This window comes from Molossus molossus, unplaced genomic scaffold, assembly GCF_014108415.1.
Source record: "Molossus molossus isolate mMolMol1 unplaced genomic scaffold, mMolMol1.p scaffold_m16_p_3, whole genome shotgun sequence".
Lineage (NCBI taxonomy): Eukaryota > Metazoa > Chordata > Mammalia > Chiroptera > Molossidae > Molossus > Molossus molossus.
Window position 1 is genome coordinate 1,533,085 of NW_023425366.1, and position 18,726 is coordinate 1,551,810.

The following is an 18,726-nucleotide window of genomic DNA, read 5'->3' on the forward strand; positions in this document are numbered from 1 at the left end:
ACCTTCTGCAGCCAGGACTTTCTAAGCATAAATCATGAAAGAAACAAAAAATGAAAAGGTAGTTAAATCTGAGTATATTTTAAAAATTTGTATGGGAAATCACTAAAAACTTAAGTCAAGTAAAAAACTAGAGAAAATATTTGCATAAGCATATCCTATAAAAGAGTGATACATTTCACAGGTACAAAGCCCATAAAAATTGGTAAGAAAAGCCAGCAATCTAAGAGAAAAGGGGCAGAGTTCATTGAGTCACGTCAAGGAAGCAACTCAAATGAAAAATAAACATGTATTTCGAAAGTTCAACCCCACCACTAAGTCAATATAAAAGAAAACAACAGTGAAGTATCATCTTGCCAGTTTGCCTACCAAACTGGCAAAGATTTTAAAGGACTCGGGACCCAGCTGGTCAGAGGGTAAGTTGAGTCAGGCTTCTTGGAAGGCTGTTTGGCATGAAGCATAAAGAGCTTCATCATTGGTCATCCTCTTTGACCCACAACTTCCTCTTCTAGGAAATTCTCCGGAAGGCCAGAGAAAAAAAGGGAGGCTGGGGAACATTTAGACTAGCAGAGAGGCCCACCCACAAGAACACGATCACCCGAGGCCCCTTTAACACACACGGTTTCCGCAGTAAACAGCAACATGTCTTCCCACGCCCGCGAAGCCGCCTGTCCCGCACATGTGCTCAGCGCCTGTGTTGTTCCTCCTCGCGGTTCCAGGACACCTCTGCACTGGGCGGCGGCTGCAGGGAAGGTGGAGTGCGTGCGGTCACTGCTGGACCTGGGTGTGGACAGCAACCTGCGCGACGTCAACGAGAGCGCCCCCCTGGCCTACGCCCTGTACTGCGGCCACGAGGCCTGTGCCCAGCTCCTCTCCCAGGAGAGCAGGTGAGCGCGGCAGGGACACCTGCTTTTCTCTTCCTTTCAAAGATTGATCGAACTGGATAAAATGTGCTAAATTTCCGAGGGGCAAAACCAGCAGTAAGTTGATGACGGTGTTTGCTGTTATTGAAGCAGAGTGACGTGTGCTTGGCTCTGGAGCAACGTGGTCGCGGTGAGGGTGAGCCCATCTAGTCGACATTCACGGGCCTTTCTGTGTGTGTTTTTTTATCCTCACCCGAGGACACTTTTGCATTTATCCTCAGATACAGCAGGTGGGGGGTGGGGAGAGAGAGAAACATCGATGTGAGAGAGACACATTGACTGGTTGCCACTCACACGACCCCAACCGAGGCCGGGGACAAACTGCAACTGAGGTACGTGCCCTTAGTGGGAACCGAACCGGGGACTCTCTGGTCCGTGGGCCAGCGCTCTAACTGCTGAGCCAAACCAGCCAGGGCCTGTCTGTATTTTTTTAAAGATTTTTTAAATTGATTTTTAGAGAGAGAGGAAGAGGGGGAGAGAGAGAGAGAGAAACATCAATGTGAGAGCAAAGCATCCATCGGCTGCCTCCCGCACACCCTTCGCCAGGAATCGAACCAGTGACCTTTAGGTGCACAGGCCAGCGTCCAACCACCTGAGCCACGCTGGCCAGAGCCGTTTACTGGCCGTCAAACTCTCCCTTTCCTCTTCCCTTGACGCCAGGTTGTCTCAACCTATTCTCCTTAAGCAGCAGCTGTCAACCCTTTTATTCTTAGGGCCCTTCACACTCTCAAAAATTATGGGGAGCCCCAGAGAGCTTTTGTTCATGTGAGTTACCGCAATCACTATTTATGGCATTAAAAATGAGAACTGAGACTTTATAGTGAAATATTTATTTAGTTGTTCCTTTAAAAGTAATAATAAACCCTTTATATTTACATGGTAACATAAATGCCATACTATTAGTTGAACTAATCTGTTATTCAAAACAGAAAGTGATGCTATTGTAATGAGAAGAGCATCATGGTTCGATCTAACAGAAGTTTCCGTGAGTCCAGCTAGATCCCTACTGCTTCTGCGTGGGCTCCGTGGGCTCCGTGAGCTCTGTGGGCTCCATGGGCTCTGTGAGCTCTGTGGGCTCCGTGCGCTCCGTGGGCTCTGTGAGCTCTGTGGGCTCCGTGCGCTCCGTGGGCTTCGTGCACTCTGTGAGCTCCGTGGGCTCCATGGGCTCTGTGAGCTCCGTGGGCTCCATGGGCTCTGTGGGCTCCGTGGGCTCCATGGGCTCCGTGGGCTCCGTGGGCTCCGTGGGCTCCGTGGGCTCCATGGGCTCCGTGGGCTCTGTGCGCTCCGTGGGCTCCATGGGCTCTGTGCACTCCATGGGCTCCATGGGCTCTGTGGGCTTCGTGGGCTCTGTGGGCTCCATGGGCTCCGTGGGCTCTGTGCGCTCCATGGGCTCCGTGGGCTCCCTGGGCTCCATGGGCTCCGTGGGCTCCGTGGGCTCCGTGGGCTCCGTGGGCTCCGTGGGCTCCATGGGCTCCGTGGGCTCCGTGGGCTCCGTGGGCTCTGTGCACTCCATGGGCTCCATGGGCTTCTTGGGCCCCGTGGGCTCCATGTGCTTCGTGGGCTCCATGTGCTCTGTGTGCTCCGTGGGCTCCGTGGGCTCCGTGTGGTGGACGAGCGTGTACACAGTCAGTCCACACAGAAGCATCTCGCTAGACGAGGAACTCCCTCAGCAGCCTTTCAGATCACGGTGAATACTTGAGTGTGACACCACTGGGTGTTCCTACAGGTTAGAGGCAGTGTGACTGTCACCAAACCAGTATGCCATCCGACTCTGTTTCAGTCAAGTCCTTTCGTCCCCACGCGTGACTTTGTAATACCTTGCCCTGGTCCTTTGGAAAGTATCTGCTCACTTAGTTTCGAGTATCTTCCAAAGGACACATTTCATCATACGATACTGAAAAACTCTCGTTGGCTCATATCAGCGCGGAAACCGCCCGAAAGGCCTTCTGCGTGGGGGGCCAGCGAGCTCACAGCGTGGCCACCTTTCCCAGAATCCAAATGTTTGCTCGAGCTAGACTTTTGTCGCTGGCAACAATTCCTATGATCGTTTAGCTTGAAACAACGGGCTCACTCTGTTCGTTTTTGAGAAACTCTGTGGCTGTCCCGCTCAGAACAACCACCCAGTGTCTGGAAGTCGTGAGAATGGCGTCCCTTGCACATGTGTCAGGTGCGCCGGCGAGGGCTGTCCCTCAGAACAGCCGTCAGAGCTGAGCATGTAGGCGGACTGCTCATGAGCACTTCCTCTTGTCAGAAAGCGTGTACTTGAGGGTCGATACCTAATAAAAGTGACAGCCTTCGCCGGACGTGATTACGGTTGGGGACAGCCTTGGTGGCACGAGTGTATTGGTGCCGTGTCCGGAGGCCCCACCAGCCCAGCTTCACCCCCTGACAAGAGCAGCCCTGTGACGAAGATCGTCGCATCTTGACATTATCGTGAATAGCGTTTTAACCCCCGGACCAGGCGCTCGGCCTGGTCACCTGGACCGAAAGCTCCCCTCGCAGCCCGTCCCGCGTAGATTTCCCTGGTGAAAACAGACCGTCCAGGGCTACATTTCGAAAGGCCGGCTCTGGGGAACGAGCGACAGTAGCTAAGACATGTCCCCCTGGGAGAGCGCAGGCGGGGTCATGGAAGCCCCTCTGCCTGGACCAGCGAGCTTCCCCCTTTGCCGTCTCACGACACGGATCGCTCAACTTCCAAGGCACACCAAAATGGATTCTATTTCTGCCTCTCTGACCAAACATAGGCCCAATTTTGATCCATTCACACCTACGGCTATTGCTGTGTTGGCCGCTGTCTCTCATGTGCTGTCTAAGGGAGGGGAGGCCAGCTCCCTGCCTTGGATGCTGTGTGTTGTAGAAATTCTGCCACAGGCGGGCTGGGAATCGCTGCTCTGGTTGTGGGTCCGGAGTTTTGACATCTCGCCTTAGACCAGGGAGGGCTCTCGGGTGTCCGGTGGGTCTGGAACGCCTGCCCGAGCAGGTGGCCGGGACTCGCTAACCTCCTGTCCATCCTGTTCTCTTACAGGACAGAGCCTGCTCGACCCCCTCCTTCCCAGAACAGCAGGCCCCGCAAGAAGGAGGGGCGATTCGGCGTGCTCAACCAGATCTTTGGCAAAAACAGGAAGGATGAGCGGCGGGCCTCTCCGAAGGACCCCGGAGGGGACGGGCTCAGGGGGGAGCCCACCTCGGAAGTCGATGACATCATCACCACCTTTGACAGCATCGCGGAGACCGACTGCCAAGAACAGCCTGAGGACCAGGTGGCTATGGTCAACTTCACAAAGAAGACCTCAGGGAATTCAAAATACCTCTTGGCGGAGAGGAGGCCTCTGGCCCGGCAGGGGCTTCCACCAATCAGAACGCACAGCCTCCCGCCCATCACCCTGGGCAACAACTTCCTGAGGGCCTCCCACGGGGCTGCCCCCCGGGCTGGCCTGGGCCCTGGTACCCAGCTCGTGACCCCGAGATCTCAGAAAACCCAGAGTGAGCAGGACTTACTGAACCACGGGACCGGCAGACAGGCCCTGCTGGACCACCCCTGGAGAGGGCATTCCGGCCAGGGCCTCCCCAAGGCGTGGACCGGGCCCTCCCCCGAGAAGCTGCTGGACAGGTTGTTCACCGGCACGTCCAGGCACTGGGCCGCCTCGGGGCCTCCACACCTTCCTCATCTGCACAGCCCACCCTCAGGTAAGGGCCTTGCTTCCGCTTCCTCGTCCGTCCGTCCGTCCGTCCTTCCGGGCAGCTCTCTGGAGGCCTGTCTCCTCGGAGGAGGAAGCAGAGTGTCAGCGCCCAGAGGGCAGGGGCCAGGACAGGCTGGGCATCCCGTCCCCTTTGTCCCTGCGTCCACCGGGGTCAGGAACTGCAGGCTGTGGAACAGGCTGCCTTTCCCCTGAGAGCAATGCTGAGTAAAACTCGTCTTCTCCCCTTCCCAGCCTTGAGGGGTGACCAGCATGTCAGGGCAGGGACATGGCGCCAGCCGCCAGCCGGATTCTCGGCGGTGGGTGGGGATGTGGGTGGGCGATTCTGAGGGCTGGGTTTGTTTGCGTGACTGTTTTCAAGCCAGAGGGGCCGTCCGCATTCCAGTGCCCGATGTTCCCACGCGGAAAGGGGGCGCAGTCCCACTTCCACACTCCAGGCTCCACACGCCCCCGGGGGGCAGTTCTCCCTCCGGCCTCGTCCTCGTCGCCTCGCACCCTTCACCCCCTTCACCCTCAGCGTCATCAGTGTTGCTAACTTCCGTTTCTTTTCCAGAGATATTTTATGCACACACATGTATTTATGTGCACTATGTCTATATCCCCCTTTAAATAAATGTGCCACGCTAAAGAATGCCCATGCATACGAGTAGATGTGTGTGTGTTCCCCCTTGCACGCTGACATTTACCATTATTTAAATCCTCATTTAAGAGGCTGGAGCACCAAGATGGGCTTTCGACCACCGCACCATGTTTATTCCCAAGTGATTGTCACTGATATTTAAAAATCATGAAGTTTTACCCCCAAATCCAAAATTCTAGCATCTCTTGAGAAATTGAAAAATCTGTCAAGACTGAACCCAAATTCTCACTTGGGGATACCTGGCTGATGTGAGGGTCCACGTGCCCGTTGGACACCACGTGGACGGACGATCCACGGTCGGGCCCAGCTGACCGGCTGTTGAGTAGTTGTTCTCATCAGTGTGCTGCTGAGTTGTCTTTCTTTCTTTAAATGTATTTATTTATATTTTTAATCCTCACCCGAAGACATTTTTCCACTTTTGTTCAGATAGAGTGGGAGGGAGAGAGAGCAAGAGAGAGAAACATTGACGTGAAAGGGACACATCGAGTGGCTGCCTCCCGCATGACCCAACCAGGGACAGGGATGAATCACAACCGAGGTACGTGTCCTTGACCGGAATTGAACCCGCGACTCATTGATCCATGGGCCGACGCTCCAGCCACTGAGCCAAACCGGCCAGGGCTGGGTTGTCTTTCTCACAGCAGCGTGAGGGGCACCATTCATTCTTGAACCCATATTTCTGTTCAAAGTAGCGGCACAAAAGACCAAGAGGACGTTGTGTTCCCCCCACAGCAGTGTGAGCCTGGCTTCCGCACTCACTTGCGTGTGCCTGGTGTGTGACGCCTGTGACGTGGCCGTGCTCCCTCACCCACGCGGACAGACGTGGCTGAGCACACGAAAGCTATCGCCTGGTGTCTGGGGAGAAGTCCGCTTACTTCCCGCACCGAGCACTGCGGCGTCTGGCCGGTGGCCTGGGCCATGTCTTTGCTGTTGTGGCAGGAAGGGAAGGGGGGGTCTGTCATCTTTGACACCGGTGGTCCCAGGGCTCGACCCAGCCTGCTTCCTGGAGTCGGTCCTGTCCTGCTAGTACTTTCTCTTTGGAAATCTTTTTAAATTTTTGAAAGTCTTGTTCTTTTTCTGTCGCCAAGACAGCCTTGGGTTGTCTTTTCTACCTTCGAAGTCAGTGGCTTCAGCTACCTGAACAGACACCCAAAGGGACAGTCGCTCAAACAACACAGAAGTTCATTGGTCTGGGGTGAAAGAAGGTGAGGCAGGTTGTTCCTGGGGTGTCAATGCCTCCGTGACCACCGGAGACCCAGGCTCCCTCCCTGCCAGTGGATTTCACAGGAGGAAGTAAGGAGAGGGAACAATGACCTCCCCCAGCTGAATCAGCTCCATCAGGAGTCATCTCCCATCAGGTCCCGCACGCCTGCTTGTGTGGCATTAGTCAGAACTCCAGGCACATGGCCACACCTAGCTGCAAGGGAGGCTGAGAACTGTGGTCTTTAGCCGGGCACATGGCTGTCCATCCAAAACAGAGAACAGAGGGCAGGCGTTGGCTAGAGAATCCGGATTCTGTTACGTGTGCCTTCTAAAACCTCCCACAATATCTGAAGTAGAAGGAACCGCAATCAATGTGGTTTGAGGATTTGCTTCACTTTTCCACGGAAGCAACTTGAAGACTCCTGGGTCGAACAGCAGAAAAGGAGAAATCGAATCCTCCAAGGGAGTCTGAAATTACTAGTGTTCCCGTATGGAAGCATTTATTTTTCTCCACCACTGTTTCTGACGCGGATAACTAGCAGCCATTGGAGGCAACTGAGTCATGATTAAGAGAACCCTCCTAACAGTCTGCAGCCTGTTCACGAGCTTTAAGGGATACAGATTTGCTACAATGTTTGCGTATCTGACTTCAACCTGATTTCCTTCTCCTGTTTCAGTGCAAGATCATAGGGTGTTTTCATGGGAAGAACCTCAGTCATTCTCTCATTCATGAAATAGCTATTAAGTGTCCTAATGTATCAAGAGGCAGCATCTCCAGCGGCTAATGGTTCAAAGCCACACTGTCTGGGTTCAGGTGCTGGCTCTCCACCTACTTCTGTTACTTATTTCTCGAGCCTTTCTTTCCTCCTCAGGAAAGACGGGAGGAACCAGAGTCCTCGAGTGGGTGTCGCTGTGACGATTAAATTCGCTGACGCATGTGAAGGACTTAGAGCAGTGACTTGAACAATACTGGACACACACTTGGTATTTTCTCCTGGGCCAGGCCCGATGCCCTGTGGACTGACTGCAGACCCGATGCCCGGGACCTGGTCGTCCCCTGCTGCTCTGTGCAGAATCTCCAGGAACTGCCCCTCCCAGCCCCCTCGCCAGCTGCTTCCCCGTACTTTGGGCCAAGAACCCAGAGACACAGGTGGGAAGGAGGAGCAGGGGGGAGAGAGGAGCCATGTGGTTCTACAGAGCATCCGTCTGCTTGCTATGGAATCTCCCACGGGGGGCCCTGCCCCCCCCCCCAGCGCCCTCTCGCAGCCCCGCCCTCTGTGGGGCTGGCTCTAACATGTTCCTGGCCTTGGTGAGACCATCTCTTCCCCTGACCCTCCAGCCTAAAGGTGCTGGTGACTTCCTGCTGTGACTCATGTCCGGGTCACCCTTCTACCCTGGGCTGTGCTGGGCTTCTCAGCATTTCTCGCACCAGTATAACCAATTTTTTGTATGAAAAATGACTCCTGTCTCAAAGACTTAGCGAGGGCTCCGTCTTCCTGGACGAGCGCTGATCCATAAAGCAGACGCATCTCCCCGGGCCGCAGTTCTTCACCCTCTGGATCAGCGCTGGGACCGTTTGGTCTCATGGGCCTTCCCAGGGATGATCACGGGGCCTAGAAAAGTGAACACAGTTTGCTCCAAGTGCTGCAACCCCGTCACTGCCCTACTCAGAACTCGAACCCAGATCTCCCAAACAGGAAGCTGTAGCCGTGGCAAGGAAGTCTCTGGAATGTCAAAGTCCGGTTTGTCGGGACGCTCAGCAAGGACCCACAGTGCGATTTTCTCAGAGATTATAGCGTCTCCCCCGAAAGGAAAAGACTTCCCTGCCTGTGGATTGTACTTTCGTGACAGGTCTCACCGTTGTGAAGTGGTGATCTGAGACCCGCCGAGGCTCCCGGACTACGCTGGGGACTTCCGAGGGTGGCTGGCAGCTCCATGGGTCTGGCGGCGGGAGCGCGGGGCGCCGCTCCGAGCTCCCGGGTGGGGGAGAGCACGTGCTAGCGCAGTTGGGCCTACGAGCCTGGCTGGAGCTTGGACAGGGCTTGGGGCCTCTGGCCCCGCGTTCAGTAGCAATAACACCGGCTCGAGTTGCTGCCTCGGGGAGCGGATCCCCGGCCCCGGCTTGCACCAGCAGCCGAGCCTGTAGCTGGAGTGGTGCGTCCTGGCCCTCGCGAGATGTCGTGTGCCAGGCAGGGAGCGCCAGGCAGCCGTGCCCTGGTGAGGGTCAGAGCCGACACCGCGAGCGCGTCCAGAGAAAATGGAACAGAAAGCTCTGTGGCGTGACAGAAGCTCTGTGGCGTTGGCCGCCGGCCTGGTTCTGCACAAGCCTGGTCACAAGGAAAGTGAGAACTTTCTCAAGAGAGAACTTCCTTCTCCAGAGTTTTCTTGGCCACCCCAGCAACAACGCTCTCTCCGCCCACATGGTCTGATCCTGTGCGCCCTCGTTCCCTCCCATCAGGGGCTCTGCACCTGCCCGGGACAGAGGGGAGCCCCCCACGTGGCTGGCCTCCCTCCCGCCCTCGCCCCTGCACCTGCCCAGCTGCCCCTCCGCAGTCCCCGGAACAGTTCCTCCAGCGTCTCTCAGTCCCTCTGTGGCCTGTGCCTTCTCCCTTCGTGACGCCTTTGTTTGAGGGAGAGAAACGTCGATGTGAAGGGGAACATGGATCGACCACCTCCCACATGCACCTCAACTGGGGACCAAACCTACCACCTGGGCATGTGCCCTTACCGGGAATCAAACTGGCGACCCTTTGGTGCACAAGACCAACTGAGCCACACCGACCAGGGCCCTATACTCTTTTAAGAACCAGCTCAAAACTCTCCTGGATGGAAAAGTCCCCGTGACCTCTGACCTCTGTAGGAGTAGTGACCTTTGCTTCCGCTCGTAATGAAAGGACAGGGCCACCTAGCTGAGCCTCCTCTGAGGCCGTGAGTAGCTCTTCCCTTAGCTCCCTGCAGCGGGGAGTTTTGGCCCATTCCAGAGATAAATGGAGGGCGGGTAGAGAGGTCAGCGCCCTGCCCAAGGTCAGAGCTGGAGGAAGTGAGGTCTCTGGACCCTCTTCCTCTGATGCTCTCACCGCACTGAGGGGCCTCAAGGTACCAGGCCCTCGTCCCTCCCGGCATGCACTGTGAGCTCCCCGGGCACCTTGCCTCAGGGACTCGGCCACACGTGACCGAGGAGAGCTGAATTTACAGGTTTTTTTTTTTTTCCTCACCCGAGGATATTTTTCCATTTTTTGTACAGATAGAGTGGGAGGGAGAGAGAGGAAGGGAGAGAGAGAGAGAAACATCGACGTGAAGGGACACATCGAGTGGCTGCCACCCGCACGACCAACCAGGGCCGGGGACAAACTGCAACCGAAGTACATGACCTTAGCGGGAACCGAACCCGGGTCTCTCCGGACCACAGGCCGACGCTCTAACCGCTGAGCCAAACCGGCCAGGGCTGAATTTACAGGTTTTAACGATGAGGAACCTCCGTTCACTTCTGGTTCTTACGCGTAAGTGGGGAAACCTCTCCTGCCTTCTCATTCTGGGACACTGTTCCTTGACCCTGTGCCCAGAGCTGAGCACCCAGCGGCCTGCGGGACAGGAAAGAGGGCCATGGGCTGTGCACAGCTCCACCCCGTCCTTCAGACAGAGCAGACGGCCAGGGTCCGGGACACTACGCTCCCCCTCACCCCGGCCACAGCCCGCCTGCCCCTCCCCCCACACCCCGGCCACAGCCCGCCTGCCCCTCCCCCTCCCCCACAGCACGGCCACAGCCCGCCTGCCCCTCCCCCTCCCCCCACACCACAGCCACAGCCCGCCTGCCCCTCCCCCTCCCCCTCACACCACGGCCACAGCCCGCCTGCCCCTCCCCCTCCCCCACAGCACGGCCACAGCCCGCCTGCCCCTCCCCCTCCCCCCACACCACAGCCACAGCCTGCCTGCCCCTCACCCTCACCCTCACACCACGGCCACAGCCTGCCTGCCCCTCCCCCCACACCACGGCCACAGCCCGCCTGCCCCCCCCCCCACACCACGGCCACAGCCCGCCTGCCCCTCCCCCTCACCCCACAGCACGGCCACAGCCCGCCTGCCCCTCCCCCTCACCCCACAGCACGGCCACAGCCCGCCTGCCCCTCCCCCTCACCCCACAGCACGGCCACAGCCCGCCTGCCCCTCCCCCTCACCCCACAGCACAGCCACAGCCCGCCTGCCCTCCCCCCCGCCTACCAACACTGCGGCAGCTCCTGGGAAGGACGGGCAGCTTGACCTTTAGGGTCAGACAGGCCTGAGTGGGAGCCCAGGCTCGAGGATGTGACCTTGACCACTCTGAGAACTCCAGTGTCGGTGGTGATGATGATGATGACGGTGATGATGATGATGACGACGGTGATGATGTTGACGACGATGACGATGACGATGATGACGATGACAGTGTCTCTCCCAGGGACGGTGACTGCCAAGGTTACATGACAGTACGCCTACAATATTTAGCCGTTTTTATAAAACAGTAAGTGCTTAACAAATACCCATAATTGTCACTCTGTCAGTTCTGGGTTTTGCGAATTTCTGCTCAAATGTTCATGGATCATTAACGGTATGAACTGATATGGGTTTGACTGTAATTCTACTCAGGAAGGATTTTGTTCTGTTTTTTAAATAATGGCTGATGAAGTTATTTGACCTTCAAGGTCTAAAGGAATAAAAATATAATGGCAAATGTCCACCAAGGAGAAGGGAAACTGTTCGATCGTCACCAAATGACGCAACTGGGAGGGCTGGCCTGCAGCTGTCCCAGGGGACTCCCTGCCACGGAGGACAGGTGGATCCGCCCCTCCCCCACTCCTGTTCTAAGGACCACTCTGCCCGGACAAATGACGTGAACCCGCGAGGGCGGCCACAGTGACCTGGCTCCCAGTAGACTTGTAGGCAAAGACCGGTATGTGCACCGCGATGAAACCACGGTCACTGCTGGTGTTCAGGGTGTTGCCCTGGCACCGAATGCTCTTTACTCGTTCCCCTGCTTCATCTCCACGGCAACTGGAAAGGACAGATGTTCGGTCTTGTCACCATTTCACATGGAGGACATCGAGGGTTGGACGGGGACTATCACTGCCCACGCTGGGCATCGGCCTGTTCCTGTCCGACCCCAGAGCCCAAGCTCCTGCTCATCACACCACCTGGCCAACTTTTTCATGGACTTCAGCCCTGGCCAGTGTGGCTCCGCGGTTAGAGCGTCGGCCTGCGGACCAAAGAGTTGCGGGTTCAATTCCGGTCAAGGGCACGGACCTTGGTTGCGCTTCAGTTCCCAGCCCTGGTCGAGGCTGTGCGAGAGGCAACCCGTTGAAGTGTCTCTTTCACATCGATGTCTCTCTCCCTCCCTCCCTCCCTCACACTTTGTCTGAAAATAAATGGAAAACTATCCTCGGGTGAGGATTTAAAACAATAAATAACTAAAATGGACTTCAACAACTTGTGTATCCCCTTCTATTTCCAGGTAACCAGTAGTTTGTCGCCAGATATTTACCAGCTTAGCCTTCAGGAGAAACGTCAGCGCTTGCCCATTTCCAGGGTGTAAATACTTCCACCGTGGCCATGGCAAGCCACCAGCACGATGCCAACCGCTCCCGGGTTCCTGAGAATTGCCCGCAGGCTCCCGAGAGCCAGCGCAGGTGGCTTCAGGCTGAGAGTCCACATTAGCCCAGGCTGTCAGCACCACCATGTGCTCGGGCGGTGGCCGTCCGACCTGGCTGCAGTCCCAGCTGTCCCGGCCCCCAGCACTCACTGAACCCACCTGGGGCTTGGGGAGGGCCCCAGTGTTCCTTGAAGGCCTCAGCCAGGCCTGGAAACACGGCTGGAGAAGAAGGTGCCCTACTCAGCACCCCCTCATCTCACAGACAGGGTAGTAGGTTGCGCCCTATTTTACTTCTCAAACTTTTAAGTTTTATGTATAGGGTGATGGCCGACTGGGCTTGTTCATAAACTTTTATTTAACCGAGCTCATGCCAGAAATGACTTTTGCTACCTTTTTCCTTTCATTTAAGGTGACTGGCATATAATAGAAATGTAATTGAGTGTGGTTATTATTATTGTGTTGTTGTTGTTCTGTTGTTAGCGCCTTAAATGTATGCTCTCTAACAGTTTTTATGATTCTTTTTTTCACTGGATGTTTTGCTTTGCATTTGGTTGAGTCTTAAATGATTGATGCAAATATGTTTCTCCCCAGGACAAAATTTTCAGCATCTCTCCCCAAACAGACCCAAAATCGGGGATCTTCCTTTCACTCGCAACAGCCTGGCTCCCCTGGCAGACCAAAAATGTAAGTATTATCAATAGTATTCCGCTTCCACAGCAAGCGTTGACACGCTGGGACACAACTGAAGGTTGCTTCCACTTACTATCATTTTTCAAGTTGGCATGAGCACCCAAAGGGTCAGTTATGGGAGACTGGAGTACACAAAGCGTCGTCGGCTGGGTAACACTTATTTAAAAAGCAGGTTACTCCTTCCCTTGAGAAATTTTTCTGCCTGGGCTACAAAAACTAAAACAGAGTTTATTTTGCTGTGTACTACTCAACATGTTTAAACGTGTTTAAAAACCCTTCTCTTAGGATGGGTCTCCTTACTGTGATGGACAGAGCAGAGCGGGGTGTCTGCCACCTTTGTGGGCACGGGCTGTGCATTGCTACGCAGGGGAGAATAATTGAGTCGATCTGTCCCTCAGTGTTGCCTTGGCATTGCTGACTTGTTACACTGTATACAAAACTGTCTCACAGTATAAAATAGCAGTAGATTCTATTCAGCCAGTGAACTTCATGTTTGAGTGTTTGAAAGTATTGCCTGGGGTGCTTATTCTAAAGTAGAGTTCGGGCCACACCCCCAGCAATCCTGCAATCTGAGGCAGGCCCTCTCATGTCCCCATCATGCAGATGAGGAAACTGAACTCAGAGAGGCTGTGTGATTCACCCAACACTACTTACAGAGAAATCACAGAGCCAAGAGCAAAGCCCTAGGATGCTGTCAGCTGCCTCATGGAAAAACCAGCACTTCCTGGATCCTGATGTTCTTCCTTTCCTCCCTCTCCCAGCCCAGCCACCCAGTTGTAACATATACCCAGGTACGCACACAGACATGCGCACATACACACGCACACAACACAGACATGCACACGTGCACACACACACACACAGAGACATGCACGCACATGCACATGCACACAGACATACACACACATGCACACACAGACATGTGCACACACAGAGAGACATGCATATACACATGTACATGTACACAGGCATGCACACAGACATGCACACACACGTACATAGACATGCACACACAGAGACATGCACACACAGACATGTGCATGCACACAGACATGTGTGTGCACACGCAGACACGCATGCACACATGTACATAGACATGCACATATGTACATGCACACACGCACACACGCATTGCATGCACACACATGCATACACAGGCACACAGACATGTGCACACACCAGCACACACCCTCCACTCCTCTTTAATCGCAGAGGGTAAGTGGTTTAGGAGCTGCCCTCACATCCGGGCACGTCCCCTAACCTCTCATTCTTGAGTCATCACATGCCCTCTTACAGTAATGCCAACCTGGTGATACTGTTGGGAGAAATAAATGAGAAAAGAATGCAAACACTTGGCAAGTGATTTCTGGAGTAAAATCCAAGATGCCTTTTCTGCCCCGGGCTATGGTGTGGAGGGAACCACTCAAATGTTCTAGAACTCTCCAGGTAAAAACCATGGACCAGGGGGTCTTAGTGCAACCCTATCATTTGGCAGGAAGGGAAGGGAGAGGTGCAGGGATGTGTCCATGTGTCACAAGAGGAGCAGACAGCGAGGTCCCTCCCTTCACAGAGCGTTTCCCCTGCCCTTCCTGATCGGTGCCAAGTGAGGGTTTCTGATGGTGTGAATTCGATCACTGAATGAAATTCAAGCCCGGCCTTGTCACTAAGCAGAAACTAGCCTGAGACGTCGAAACAAAGACTCTATTCACTCAGCCTTTGATGCTGGCAGGGCTCAGGGAAGCCGAGTGGGGGTTTCCTCGGCACGGCTCAGGAACTTGGCTGTGCACAGTCACACTCAGGGACAGGAAGATAAAGATCTCTGGTCCACTTCAGCTCCGTGAGAAAGAAATGGAAAGGCACAGGATGCTTTTCCTAAGAGAAACCCGAGCCTGGCTGAGGTTTGCATAAAAGCACACACAGTGCAAACAAATGCCGGGGCCTGTGAGCGCCCGGTGCGGACTCAGCCGTCCGGGGGGGCTCGCCCAGGGCAGAGCCGTGCCAGGCGTGCCCAGCTGCATCGTGTTCTGATCCCACTTGGCCCTGGCTCGTAGTCGTGCATATTTGACATCCATGACTCCATGACTCTGTGTGGTCAGCCTCCGCGCGCGGGCACACACACACACACACTCACACACACACACACACACACACACACACAGCTTTCTGCCTCAGCCTAGCCCTCACCAAGACAAGCTCCGTAGACATGGCCCCCCTCCTCCTTCAGACACATTTCTCCCACCACCGCTCCTCATGGGACTGAGAGAAGCAAACTGAACGTGTCTCCCTCTGTCCCCCACCCCAGTTCTAGCCGGAGAGCCTCTACGAACAAGCCGAGTGCTCCCCGCCATCCCGAGCCACCGCGGTCCCAGCACAGCCTCGGCCGAGAGGGCAGCCGACGCGGACTGACGGCGGGCACCGAGGGCGGACAGGCTGCCTACGTCCCCGGCCAGGATGAGCGCGCTCCAGTCTGTGAGAACAGAGGCTAAGCTCGTCGGCTGCGTTCTCTACGCCGTTCCGTTTTACAACTCCAGACTCTCTCCCAAATCAGACATTCCTCACGTAAGCGCCGAGAAGCTTAGCCTGTGCCCGTGTCGAAAGCCGTGAGTGTCTGTGACTCCCACCTGCCGAAATAAAATGCCAGACTATGTTGTCAGCAGGGACACTTGGCTGTGTGGCTTGGCTTTGTGATGTGTGTACCGATTTTTATTTCTTTCTGAGTGATTTTATATTTTGTTTTTTAAAGTGTGCTTTGCTGAATAAAAAAGACAAAAAAGCACATTCCGACACTGTTCTTCACATTTATGGTGCCTCTGCCACGTACTGACGAAACTGAGGTAAAAATAAAGCAGTGGATCCTTCATCAGTCAGTTTGGGGCTCAGACGCCCAGTGTCCGGCAAGGTGTTTCTGTCGCTGCCAGCTCCCGCCGCAGCCCGAGTCTCCGGAAGTGTTTCCGGACCTTGTCTGTCCTCTGATTGTTTCCATCAGCATGTCCAGACCTGGCTGATCGTCCCCACAGAGAGAAGAGCGTGAGCGTGGAGAGCGTCGAGGTTTGAGCCGGACAGAAGGAAATGGGCCTTTCTCATCCATTCCCCAAATACTCGGTGCATTGAGTCATTTGTTTTTCTCTTTTCATGGCATGATCTCAGCCTACTCAACACAGTCCCAGAACTATGACCTCACGAAGTCTGGAACTCACTGCGGATCTCCTCGTTAGGATGTTTGTGGGTTTGGATCGAGTCGAAGTTTAGGGCTTAGCCACCTGAGATCAAAGTCGCTCGTGTTATCTGTGATCCTGCAGGTTATTTTGTAAACACCTTAGGCGAACCGCTGACTGTTGTATATTAGTACTATTTGCTCATCGAGGCCAGACTGTGCCACGAACTCGGTGGGAGCCCCCCCGGCCCAGCCACAGCGCTCCGGCTGTGCACGTCTAGAAGTCTGCCCAGTGCCTGGCATGCAGTAGGCACGCGATCATTTCATATGTTTCAGAAAAGAAGGGAGGAAAGGAAGTAGGGAGGTAGAGAGCTGGCAAGGTAGAGACATGTACGAAGTGGTCGTGCAAGAGGTTGTCCGTGCATATTCTCATTTGGACAGGGATAATCATCGGAATCAGGGGTTATGAAGGTAGCACCTGTGGGGTTGTCTCTCCATCCCGACGGCCGCTGAGGGGGCAAGTCCTGGTGCAGCAGGAGACTTCTCGGGACAGACTAGCCTGTTCCGTGTTGTGGGCTGTTTCTATCTGTGCAGAATTGTTCTTTTAAGCATCAGTGAGGCTGTTCCCTGTGTCACCTGGCTGCGTCTGAACGCCTGTCCCTCCACGAGTGGATGCCTGGTCTACACTGCCTAGACTAGTCAGGATGGGCTAGCCCCTGCAGCCGTAATGAACAGCCCCCAAACCTCATCTGCGAACACCTTGTTCTTCTCTCACGATCCCAGTCCCACGCCAGGTGGCAGGGGCCTGACATCGTTTCCACTTCCACACATGCTCCCTTGGTGACCGAAGCACAGGAAGTGCGAGGTGAGTCTCATTCCTGCCTCCCCCATTTCAATGGCCAACTCAAGGCACGAGGTCCACCCAGCGCCACAGGGGTAGGGATTGCAGTCCTGCGGCTCGGAGGGGAGGACTGGAATGTTGATGGCTTAGCCAGAGGGTCACCACGCTGCCCCAAACTCAGCCCGCAGTGATCAGTAAAGGCACTGCATACCCCCACCAAGGGGACAGCTAAGAGGCCAAAGCAATTTAAAAAGAAAGAAAGAGCCTGGCCGGTGTGGTTCAGTGGTTGAGCATCGACCCATGCACGGAGCGGTCGCCGGTTCGATTTCCTGTCAGCACACAGGTCCAGGTTGTGGGCCTGATCCCCAGTGGGGGGCATGCAGGAGGCGGCCCATCGATGTTTCTCTCTCTCTCTCTCCCTCTCCCTTCCTCTCTCTAAAATCAGTAAAGAAAAAAGAAGGAAAAAGATAGAGAGAAAGGGAAGGCCTGTGCAGAACTGTGCACTCACGTGTTCACGTAGAAGGGCCTGGAGCGGGGCCTGTCCCTCCAGGCCCACCTGGAGCCCGTGTCGGCTGTGAAGAAGCGATGCCCTGCCCACCGCCCCGCGGGCACCGCAGCTGGCCTTCCGCTCGCGCTGAGCCTGCTCGTCTGGGGTCGATCGGCTCTCAGTCAACACGTCACTGACCCAGTCAGAGATTCGGTATTCACCAATATGTGCACAACTTGAAACATTCATTTTCTTATAAAATGATGTTTTTCTTGTTCTACCATTTCCTCCGTGGCAAAGGGCAGTTTATTTACACCCATAAAGATGATAACTTCGCCTATATCGTTTCATTTGGATCATTACGTCAACCTGCACCCCAAGTGCCGACGAGGAATGTAAGGCCAAGGGAGAAGCTAAGTCATTTGCTCAGAGTCACGCAGCTGACCGACGGCAGAGCAGGGCTCAGCAGGGAAGTCGGGTGGTCCCATAGTCCGCACACAATTCCCAAGTCATCATGTTCCTGTTCTAGAAGCGTCTTAGGTGCGGCAGGGCTCTGCCAAAGCCTCTCCTCTCACTGTGTTTATCCATGCCGTGCACGGTGCCGGCAAAGGCCCACCGACCCGGTGGGTTGTGCTAAACCAGGTAGTTGTTCAAAGTTAGCATCCCCCCTCCCGTTTTCTTAGTTCCCTTCAGTGAGCACCTGTTTACAGGTGTTCTGTCCCCCAGGGAGCACGCAGCTCCACGGCTCTACCCGTGTTAGAAGTAAGCCAGCGTAAGTGGGTTATTCCCCCAACTGCTAGCGCACAGCATGACGCAGGGCATGAGTTCGGGGAACCCCAGCCAGCGGCCGGTTAGAAGTACGGTTCCTTTCAGAGGGACAAGCACAGCGTTGAGTCCGTCTGTGCGATGCTCTAAGACGTGCCTGTAACTTTGTATCCTGGCATCTTCAAGGTGGGATTTTGCAGATGACCTTCCGGAATCCACCTGAGGCTTAAGAGAGGTATCAAGATGGAACACAGTTGGCCTTAGGATGAAATATAACATCAAGCCCCAAACCGAATTCATGGAGGAACGTGGTAGCAGCTGTCCCATACGGAGCTGCACCCTCCCCGCCTGGGCTGCAGGGGGTGCTGGGTTAAAACCAGGACATGGACCACAAGACCAGCCAGCAATGGTTTCAGCCAGAGGGACCTACCCAAGGAGCTGTCTCAGCGCTACAGGACAAGGCCCAGCAAGCCTTTGGATCTGAGCAAAGCTGAATACCAGCGCAATGCTCGCATGTGTCTACGCATGGGATTTGCCCTGATTTCATCAGGTGCTGAGTCACATGTTGGTGACTTCACGGATGAAGGCCTTTTCTCCCATGAGCTGCGGAGCCTGTTAACAGCTCAAAGCGCAATTTTACACTTTTTCTGTGCAAGGCAGGTGGGCTGGTGTTCACGTAGGGAGCACTCTCTGTTGTTGCTAGAG

At 55.0% G+C, this 18,726-nt stretch overlaps 1 protein-coding gene across 1 annotated transcript in view; it reads left to right on the forward strand.

The window, feature by feature from the left end:
• ANKRD55 (ankyrin repeat domain 55) overlaps positions 1-15,180 on the forward strand; it is a 74,281-nt gene extending 59,101 nt beyond the window's left edge. The window contains exons 9-12 of the mRNA XM_036278794.1: positions 717-884; positions 3,946-4,607; positions 12,676-12,768; positions 15,077-15,180. Coding sequence (XP_036134687.1) covers positions 717-884; positions 3,946-4,607; positions 12,676-12,768; positions 15,077-15,180 — 1,027 coding nt within the window. The remainder of the gene's footprint in view (positions 1-716; positions 885-3,945; positions 4,608-12,675; positions 12,769-15,076) is intronic.
• The last annotated feature ends 3,546 nt before the right edge of the window (positions 15,181-18,726 follow it).